Raw genomic sequence first — 9,132 nt, 5'->3', positions numbered from 1 at the left:
TCTGGGTATAAGAAGACACCCATGTATAACTCAACAGTGAGCATGAGGTGTATGAATACAACATGTGTGTCTGGTGTATAAGAAGACACCCATGTTATAACTCAACAGTGAGCATGAGGTGTATGAATACAACATGTGTGTCTGGTGTATAAGAAGACACCCATGTTATAACGACTGTCGATGCCCGTCGTGCAAAGGTTAATTATTCACAGAAACAATGACTTCGCGAAACCTCAACCAACAAATTGCATTGACCAATATTTAATCAAACCTCAGCCACATAAATATTTGACCCTTTTCTATAGTAGGTTTTTACCCATTTCGATTTTTAAGTTTTCTGATAATTTCCTTCTCTTCTGTTGTAATTATTTTGATATAATCATTACTGTGAGCATGAGGTATATTGCTTTAATTATTACAATCACAATATTCCAATATCACATCCACAATTATGACATCACAACTACGATTATGACATCACAACCACAGCCTTCCCAATGTTTCCCCCACTCAACATGTCAATGAACGAACGCGGAATATTCTCAAAACCACTCGAGGGGGTTTCATGGATCTTGATTTTGCCCTGAAAGATAATTATGGTGATGTAAACTTTATGTAAAGTATATCTGATGCAAATATCATTTTGGTGCTAGCGGATATTATGTAAAGTTTTTCTCTTGTGCATTAAGTTACACCAACATTATTATTGTAATGTTCAAACCTCTTTGATCCACTGTTGCATTTCCACCAAAGCTTCTGGGAATTTATCCTTATATTGTTGCACAAGGAATCCTCTCATAGTGAGCAGTTTGAATACCATCAAGCCTTGCACCATTGTGGCTGTGGGGGGGGGGGGTTATAGATATGGTTCCATACATAGGTGACTATGGTTACCATGGTTACTTACCCATAGGTGGTTGTTTGGAGTTGTAGGATGTAATGGCTCCGCACACGGCGATTCTTCCACCTTTGTTCATGCAACCCATAATGTCAGACGACAATTGTCCTCCAACCTACATGTATATAAATCATGTTTAACAAGTTATTTCCATTGTTACATCATAACCAACATTGTCAAAGAAACAATCGATTCCATCAGGTGCCAACTCCTTCAAAGTTTTCGGGTAAAATTTGCAGGTTTTATAATTAAACACTTGGTCGAATCCCAGAGATTTCGCGAACTTTACTTTTTCGTCGCTTCCACAACACCCGATTACTTTGCAACCCTGTAAGTGTAAACAACAGTTATTCAATGAATGTAACTTTCCTGCATTAGTGCAGCACACCCACCTTTATCTTGGCAATTTGGCCCACCAAGTTACCCACAGCCCCAGCACACCCGTTCACCATCACGGTCTCACCAGCTTGCGGTTTACAAATATCGAGGAACCCGCAATAAGCCGTCATCCTGTTGAATGTAAGTGGTTGATGTTCTGCTATTTTTGCTACCAGGCATAATCTATTAATGGCTCATCTGGTAAAACAATCCTAGTTGATTTCCTACATTTTTATGTGGTCGGGCAAGACTTCATTAGACAATGTGTCTTCCCGATGTCTGACGGAATGTTGGAAATAAACTGCGTTTTATTCCACATAATCCATTATGATCAACCATATCTCACCCTGGCATGCCCAGCGCGCCCAGTGATACGGTTGGGTTTTGTCCTTCATTAACTTTATACCAAACATCAGCATCGGATAACTTGCATATCGTTCGCCAACCACTAAACCCCATTACTTTGCAGCCAACCGGGTACTTCTTGTTCATACTTTTCGTCACTCTACAAATATACGGATGCCATTATAACATACGATATATTGTAATTAACATTCACCTACTTCAACACTTGAAAGCCAATAATTGGAGCGCCGGGAGGGACAGGGTAAGCCCTAATGAACGGGTCCACACTGGCGCATAATGCCTCACCAACAACCTCTAATAAACAATAATAATCAATACTTATCACCCACCAATATCCATCACCCACTAATACCCATCCATCACCCACTAATATCCATCACCCACTAATACCGATCCATCACCCACTAATACCCATCACCCACTAATACCCATCACCCACTAATACCCATCCATCAACCACTAATATCCATCAACCACTAATATCCATCCATCAGCTACTAATACCCATCCATCACCCACTAATACCCATCCATCACCCACTAATACCCATCCATCACCCACTGAATACCCATCCATCACGCAGTAATATCCATTCCATCACCCACTAATACCCATCCATCACCCACTAATACTGATCCATCACCCACGAACCTCCTTCCTTCAAGTTGTCATCGATCTCTTCATCAATAATTTTAAAATCTGTCAACTTTGGCATTCCATCAAATTCCTGGGCTTTGGTAAAATACTTTGAGCGAACCATCGTGATTCCTTGTTCTACAGTTGTGACAAGCCGGACCTAAATCCCTCCTTTATACTGGCCCTGGTTAATCATTGATGAATAGCATGACTTGCTAAACCTCAGCAGACAACGAGGAATTTGTTCGTAACTTGATCCCCATGAACTAACACAATGACTTGCAAAACCCATTGAACCAACGCATCACTTTTCAACATTTATTCCACGACCAATGAACATATAATATTATCAAAGTGCTCTAGGAAAGTTATTGTTAACTAATATTTTAAAATAAAATAAATGATGAAAATAAAATAAATGATGAAAATAAAATAAATGATGAAAATAAAATAAATGATGAAAATAAAATAAATAATTTCCTAAACATTTTAATTAACAGATTATTATAAAAATTCAAATCCTTCAAATTTATAATTGTCCGACACGAGTGTGTCCGGTAATAATATATTGCCCTCTAGTGTGAATGAGGTGACGTAGGTTTGTGTTCGTGCATTTAGCTCGACGGTCTTCAACGCAACAATCACCCCATCATTGGTCCCAGGAATGAATTTAAACGATGAATATCCTCGTTCCCGATGAGTGGTGTCACCTGTAACATAGATATCTTATACCACAATTGCAATATGACATCACAATAGTCATACCGATTGTTATGACTTGAACAGACGTGAAGTCGTGATTGCATTTGAACAAAATGTTTCCCCCTCGTTGTTGGTCAAGTACATCGTTGTAACGAAGTGAGCTCACTCTGCGTGGGAGGAAGAACCAAGCATTGTGTATTTTACTCCATGCACAACTCTCGTGGATGATGTAGCCTGTAAATCACAACGATTGATTGTAGGGCAATGCAGTCAATATAACGCGGGTGTTCTGTTTCATACACCTAGTGCTCGCTTACAAGTTATCCTGTATTGTAGGTAATTGTTTACCCCTATAGTGAAAAACAAATAATGAATATTGAGTCATATCAGTCAATTTGGACAACCCATTAGTGACCACTGGGGTTGGAGCATTCTAAGTGTCTTGCCCAAGGACACATACGCTCACAATGGTAGCAGCATCGTGCCTTGAAGCTCGGGCCCATCCATCATGCCACAAACCCAATACCTGGTGAAAGATGACCAGACGCTCGCTGCATTGATCGGTAATTTGTCGTCCAATCAAAATGTCGCACTGCTCCCTGTATTATGTTGTTAAGATTGATACAATATATCATTTATAGAAATCTTACATATTTATCGATTGTTTTCACCCATTGTGGATCCCTATGCATGAATACCCCATGTCTTGTTGTCCATTCCTTACCTGCAGCCCCAACAATCAACGTCTCGTCTTTGATTGTCATCCATTCACCTTTAAACCCTATAACATAGAAACAACATAATATAACATACCTTTCAATAGAAATATTATACCTTTTGCTTTTGTCCCATCCCCATCTGATAATATTACCCATGGTGCAATGCGGTTCCCGATCACATGATAAACAATCCCTGTGCGATCGTCCACGACCAATACTTTCCCGTCGAACACAACCATTTCCGACATCTCCATGCCTCGCCCACTGTGATATATGATGTCTATGCTTATCAACTCATGGCCCCCTTACCCCACCTACTGGTTGGAATATCCCGACACGATTTCAACTGCATCAACATCATCCTGTTCCCACTTGATGGAGATAGAGAGCGTTCGATTGTTGAAACTTAACCAACCATATCGAATATAACTCCGCCACTCATATGTTTTGTTACCAGCTATAGAAATAATATATAAGTAAGTAGAAACAATATTTCTTACAAGTTACATCTTGATGAAACATCCATGTCGGTAATCATCCCAATACGCATTGTCATCCCTTGTGATGTCACAATGGGTCTTGTAAGTGGATAAGTGGTATTGTATGATGTCACTTTTTGTAATATTTGAACCTCTGTTACAAAACAATGTATAAGTTCGCGAACACTTCCTTTACACGACAAACTGAACCTGTATGTTGACCTCCCATGGTTGGGGCTGGGTGGGTTGTGTAATATGAGAACGATAAAAAACAAATAATGAATATTAAAGCAACGATGATTGGTCGGCGTTTAAACGTGATTGCTCCTTTTGTTTTACCAGCTGTGTGAATAAGGTGGTTAGTTTACGTTAGTGACGTCATATTTAACCATTATTTACCCCTTGAAAATACTGGAACATCTATTTTTGTTCGCCACGCTTCTACGTCCACGTCAGCAGAAGCAAACGAGGAAAAACTAACGCTTTTATACATCATACACCTTACTCTTACGTCACAAACGATTAATTGCGAATTTTTACTATACTAGAACCAAGTTACAACCGGCGATTGTTATTGCTTGTGACGTCATAGATAAAACTGCGTCACCGCAACGCAGTGTTGCCGAGTGAAATAAAACTTTGCAAATTACTCCACGTGTAATGTAATAAACGATACAAACTATTTTAAATGATGTTTTAATTGAATCATCTACTTGAAAACTTGTTAAAAACGTTAAAAAATCGAGATTTTTATATTTATGATGTAACACATGGATATCACGTGATTTCCACAGTTGACTTCACACAGATCGAATCAACTTCATAGTTGTTACGTCATGGCTGAGATTAGTACATCATCGGATGACGTAACAAAGGCATCAACAGAAGCTGTTGTGACGTTCCAATCCTTAGGCGTCGTCGATGTTTTGTGCGAAACATGCGACAAACTGGGATGGAAGAAGCCATCGAAGATACAAGAAGAGGCGATACCTGTTGCGTTACAGGGAAACGATGTGATCGGGCTGGCGGAGACCGGATCTGGGAAAACGGGAGCTTTTTGCATTCCTGTGTTACAAGCTTTGTTGGAGAATCCACAGCGGCTGTTTGCATTGGTGTTGACGCCTACAAGGGAATTGGCGTTTCAAATTGAGGAACAATTTAAAGCATTGGGTTCGGCAATTGGTATCAAAACATGCGTTGTAGTTGGGGGAGTTGACATGATGGGTCAACAAATTATATTGGCAAAGAAACCTCATGTGGTCGTGGCAACCCCTGGTAGGCTTGTTGACCATCTTGAAAAGACGAAAGGCTTCACGTTGCGTTCGATCAAGTTTCTAGTGTTAGATGAAGCTGACAGGATTCTTAATATGGACTTTGAAAGCGAACTTGACACAATACTAAAAGTTATCCCGCGCGAACGAAGAACTTTCTTGTTTTCTGCCACGATGACGGGGAAAGTGAAAAAGTTGCAACGAGCTGCATTGACCAAACCTGTGAAATGTGCAGTGAATAACAAATATCACACCGTGGATAAACTGTTCCAATATTATCTGTTCCTTCCATCCAAGGATAAAGATTGTTATCTTGCAGCTGTCGTGAATGAACTGGCGGGCAACGCGATGATCATATTCTGTGGTACATGCGCAAACACACAACGCACAGCGCTAATATTGCGCAATCTCGGAATATCCGCCGTGCCACTCCATGGGCAAATGTCGCAAGCCAAGAGGTTGGGGGCTTTGAATAAATTTAAGAGCGCGACAAAGTCCATCCTCGTGGCGACCGATGTTGCGAGCAGGGGGCTTGACATCCCTCATGTGGACGTTGTCATCAACATGGACGTACCCGCTCGTTCTAAAGACTACATACATCGGGTTGGACGAACCGCTCGTGCGGGAAGGTTCGGGAAGTCCGTCACATTTGTAACGCAATATGATGTTGAATTGTATCAGAGAATCGAGGAATTGATCGGGAAGAAACTCCCGGAGTACGAGATGGAGCATAATGAGGTGGGGGTGATAACAGTGACCATGAAACCATATAATTGCATTTATTTTATTTACAATCTGTCTGTATGTCAAAAGAATCTCGATAATCCATTCATAGATTTGAACCGATACTTGTGATACCTTAACAGGGTCATTGGCGCAAGACATATTTTATCTCGAGAATTTTTAACAAAAATCAATGCCCAGTTTACCAAGAACGACCACTGGTGAATTTTATTTTTTTATTTACCCAGGTGAAAGTTTTACAAGAGCGAGTTGCTGAAGCGCAACGATTGGCGAGGTTGGAGATGAAGGAGCGGGGATCAAAGAAGAGGGGAGCGGTTGCGAGTGACTCTGAGGAGCTTGCGGATCAAAACATCGGGAAACATAAAATTTACGCAAAGAAAGGAAAAAAGATGAAGAGAAAATAAATTGTTGCAGAATAAAACGTTTTATTTTCAAAACTTGATTTAGGAGGAAAATAAAATTGAGTCATGTGAGGTTGTTGTATAGTTCATATTGTTGAGCTGTGTCTGGATCCACAGTGCAATGGGCCATGAATAACAGGTTCTGGATCTTATTTTTAATAACCCGTTTAAGATGAATGTTGTTTATCTGTTGTAGTTCATTCGTGACGTATTCACCAAACACTTTGTCTGTGTCTGATGTCATAATAGTCTTTGCGACATCATTAGAATGAGTGGTGACATCATCCGGTTGATTGATGACATCAGTATTTTTAGTTGTGACATCATCATGGATTGTGACATCATCATGAATTGTGACATCATCATTCAATTTTCTTACTTTAACCATCGGGGCAACGTAATCATTCACTCTCTTGTCCCCACCCGGTGGTTGGTTGGCTTGGCAACCATGGTCGGTCAACCATGGTACGGCTCGTTTGGAGCATGTGGCGACATCGAGTGTTGGGCCATCCATGATAGTTTGTTGAAAGTCTAACAACGGCTCGTCGCTGCCCTCGGTGGTGGGCGAGGACACCTGGTGGTGAGAATGTGAGGTTCAAGATTTGTAAACATAGCATGTGTCTTGTATATATGTTTGTGGTGCTGTTTAATATTCTGCTTGATATATTGTTCCAAGCTATTTACAATCAGTCATTATTATATTGCATGCTATACAGTTGTTACACAAATTGAATTTTTGTTGATACCAAACATCTCACATTTTTCATCACCGAACTTTTGATTGAAGGTTTGATCGCCCTAAAAGTTGAAAACTGATTCAAAAAATTCAAAGAATCAAAATAAATCCAGTTGCTGACGCCGGCAGTTTCAATTCTTGATTTCTCTCGTACATATTGCGTACGAAGGCCCCGTATTTTTTGAAACACATTCCCAGCTGTTGGAACAACAGAACATTATTTTTCTCTTCGAATACGACATGTCGATATCTAAGATCGAAATAATTTAAACAACGAAGGGAATTCAAAACAAAACGACAGTAAAACTACTTAGTTAAAGGGTGGCTCCCAATAGTAGTTCACATTATCTTTTATTACCTGTTGTTCCAAGAATGTTACCAATATATTGGTAGGCCAGGTTTTTCTGAACTTTATCTTTATATTCTGCCAGATTTTTATCATAAAGGCACGGATGTTGTCTATACAAACTAATTAATTGGTTCGTATTCATCAGCGCCCATTCGAACCTATCTTCCGAACCGTCCATACCTTAGCGTTTATAAATCGCCGTTTAGTAAAATTTTATAACATTAGTCTCTAAACAGGTAATTTCCCCCAGCGAATTCTATCTATTTAGGTTCTTTGCAGCAGCAGGCAGAGGAATGGCAACTACCAGCAAGTATTTTCGGCCATCAAGCCGCAGTTTGGTCAAGATGGCGACCACATGCAACCAAAAGCCGGAAAAAGAAATCTCCTCAAAAATTCCACGTCAAAAGTTAAAAGTTCGATACGAGCCCGAACATTGGGTCCGAACTTTGTCTAATATTCGTGCGATGCGGAGTTCGTTCGACGCCCCGGTAGATATTATGGGGTGCGAGAGATGTACACGCGATGACGTCACTGAGAAGGTTTGTTTACGTTTCACTATGACGTAAAACGACTGTTCTATTTTCAATAAACCCTCTCTTCGTTTTGCAACTGACATGATCAGATCACATGGGACTATACAAAGAAGGCAGAAAAAGTTTTTCCGCTAGAGGCCGTAATTATTTAAATTAAAAAATACGGGAAAAACGAACAAAACAGCACTACAAAGTGTTAATAAGTGTAAAACAAATTAATTAAATAATAAAAATACCTTTCTAAATACATAAAACACTAGTAAGAACATATTTCCCACATTAGGTCGGTTATATACGCCCTTTCGTTGTGTTTATTGTCGTCGGGTCTGTGGTGTAGCGGTTTGCGTGCGGTCGTAAACTCTCTTTGTTTCATTTTTACCGGGTTCGAGTCCCTCACAGTGGAATACTTTTTTATATTTTTTTTTCAAGTTTTTTTTGTTTGACGAGTTAGGGGTTAGGAGTTAGGAGTTAGGAGTTAGGGGTTAGGAGTTAGGAGTTAGGGGTTAGGGGTTAGGGGTTAGGGGTTTATATCTTATGTGTATAAACCGTGAAACTAACTGCTCCCCATAAAATAGAGAAACGAATTTGTCATCGCTTCCTAGCTGAAAAATTTTTCCGTCTTCTCTGTATAGCTCCATGTAAATAAAATATCCTATGCCAAATAATATATGATTTTCATGCTGGTGTTAAAAGTATTTGGCGAACATAGGTGTAGTGAGGTATGACTTCTTTAATGTAATGTATTCTGTTGCCTTTAATTGTCGTACCAAGTGAGAACCTACATTCCCATTTGGTTTAGTTTTATTTGCCATGTTAGTGTTATTCAATTTCTTTGTGTTGCTTTGCCAGTAGTACTGCAGTGAGTGTAAGCATCCAGTTTGTCTTCGATTACTTTTACCTGTTTATNTTCAGGTAGGTTA

The 9,132-nt window shown here is 39.7% G+C and overlaps 4 protein-coding genes and 1 long non-coding RNA gene across 6 annotated transcripts; 2 read left to right on the top strand and 3 right to left on the bottom strand.

Moving 5' to 3' along the window:
- Positions 1–388: 388 nt before the first annotated feature.
- On the bottom strand, positions 389–2,428 carry LOC100179413 (prostaglandin reductase 1-like). Its single transcript, XM_002129741.4, has 8 exons — positions 2,294–2,428; positions 1,840–1,936; positions 1,623–1,781; positions 1,291–1,408; positions 1,071–1,226; positions 908–1,013; positions 722–840; positions 389–583 (listed from the first exon to the last, which is right to left on the bottom strand). The coding sequence occupies exons 1-8, from the start codon at positions 2,400–2,402 to the stop codon at positions 470–472; spliced, it is 978 nt and encodes a 325-aa protein (XP_002129777.1). The 5' UTR covers positions 2,403–2,428; the 3' UTR covers positions 389–469.
- Positions 1,332–2,688, top strand: LOC113475349. Its single transcript, XR_003397103.1, has 2 exons — positions 1,332–1,417; positions 2,423–2,688. It is a non-coding gene; the product is annotated as an uncharacterized LOC113475349 (long non-coding RNA).
- Positions 2,583–4,779, bottom strand: LOC100181727 (soluble calcium-activated nucleotidase 1). 2 transcript variants are annotated; one of them, XM_018816507.2, is made up of 9 exons: positions 4,578–4,778; positions 4,389–4,520; positions 4,207–4,332; positions 4,018–4,156; positions 3,815–3,963; positions 3,631–3,761; positions 3,507–3,579; positions 3,044–3,214; positions 2,583–2,988 (listed from the first exon to the last, which is right to left on the bottom strand). In XM_018816507.2, exons 1-9 carry the CDS (start codon positions 4,672–4,674, stop codon positions 2,783–2,785), a joined length of 1,224 nt encoding a protein of 407 aa, XP_018672052.1. In that variant the 5' UTR covers positions 4,675–4,778; the 3' UTR covers positions 2,583–2,782. The 2 variants fall into 2 exon arrangements, with proteins under 2 accessions (XP_018672052.1, XP_018672053.1); XM_018816508.2 differs by lacking the exon at positions 4,018–4,156 and having other exon boundaries at positions 4,200–4,332; positions 4,578–4,779.
- A 189-nt stretch (positions 4,780–4,968) lies between these two features.
- LOC100186483 (probable ATP-dependent RNA helicase DDX47) lies at positions 4,969–7,455 on the top strand. Its single transcript, XM_002129432.4, has 2 exons — positions 4,969–6,187; positions 6,421–7,455. Exons 1-2 carry the CDS (start codon positions 5,015–5,017, stop codon positions 6,595–6,597), a joined length of 1,350 nt encoding a protein of 449 aa, XP_002129468.1. The 5' UTR covers positions 4,969–5,014; the 3' UTR covers positions 6,598–7,455.
- Positions 6,429–8,343, bottom strand: LOC100184106. The gene is made up of 3 exons (XM_002129371.4): positions 7,689–8,343; positions 7,353–7,528; positions 6,429–7,168 (listed from the first exon to the last, which is right to left on the bottom strand). Exons 1-3 carry the CDS (start codon positions 7,855–7,857, stop codon positions 6,659–6,661), a joined length of 855 nt encoding a protein of 284 aa, XP_002129407.1. The 5' UTR covers positions 7,858–8,343; the 3' UTR covers positions 6,429–6,658.
- Positions 8,344–9,132: the final 789 nt, after the last annotated feature.

This window comes from Ciona intestinalis, unplaced genomic scaffold (genome assembly GCF_000224145.3).
Source record: "Ciona intestinalis unplaced genomic scaffold, KH HT000252.1, whole genome shotgun sequence".
NCBI lineage: Eukaryota > Metazoa > Chordata > Ascidiacea > Phlebobranchia > Cionidae > Ciona > Ciona intestinalis.
This window is presented reverse-complemented; position numbering and strand designations above follow the sequence as displayed.

Excerpts from the sequence above, each read along its gene's own strand:
- LOC100179413 (XM_002129741.4), bottom strand. The coding sequence starts at position 2,402 with ATGGTTCGCTCAAAGTATTTTACCAAAGCCCAGGAATTTGATGGAATG. Across the intron at positions 1,937-2,293 it reads TGACAACTTGAAGGAAGGAG|AGGTTGTTGGTGAGGCATTA; the intron begins GTTCGTGGGTGA and ends ATTGTTTATTAG. Across the intron at positions 584-721 it reads TGCAACAGTGGATCAAAGAG|GGCAAAATCAAGATCCATGA; the intron begins GTTTGAACATTA and ends ATTATCTTTCAG.
- LOC100181727 (XM_018816507.2), bottom strand. The coding sequence starts at position 4,674 with ATGATGTATAAAAGCGTTAGTTTTTCCTCGTTTGCTTCTGCTGACGTG. Across the intron at positions 3,762-3,814 it reads GGATGGGACAAAAGCAAAAG|GGTTTAAAGGTGAATGGATG; the intron begins GTATAATATTTC and ends TCTATGTTATAG. Across the intron at positions 3,215-3,506 it reads GTCTGGTCATCTTTCACCAG|GCTACATCATCCACGAGAGT; the intron begins GTATTGGGTTTG and ends TGTGATTTACAG.
- LOC100186483 (XM_002129432.4), top strand. The coding sequence starts at position 5,015 with ATGGCTGAGATTAGTACATCATCGGATGACGTAACAAAGGCATCAACA. Across the intron at positions 6,188-6,420 it reads ACGAGATGGAGCATAATGAG|GTGAAAGTTTTACAAGAGCG; the intron begins GTGGGGGTGATA and ends TTATTTACCCAG.
- LOC100184106 (XM_002129371.4), bottom strand. The coding sequence starts at position 7,857 with ATGGACGGTTCGGAAGATAGGTTCGAATGGGCGCTGATGAATACGAAC. Across the intron at positions 7,529-7,688 it reads TAACATTCTTGGAACAACAG|CTGGGAATGTGTTTCAAAAA; the intron begins GTAATAAAAGAT and ends TTGTTCCAACAG. Across the intron at positions 7,169-7,352 it reads AAAGTTCGGTGATGAAAAAT|GTGTCCTCGCCCACCACCGA; the intron begins GTGAGATGTTTG and ends TCTCACCACCAG.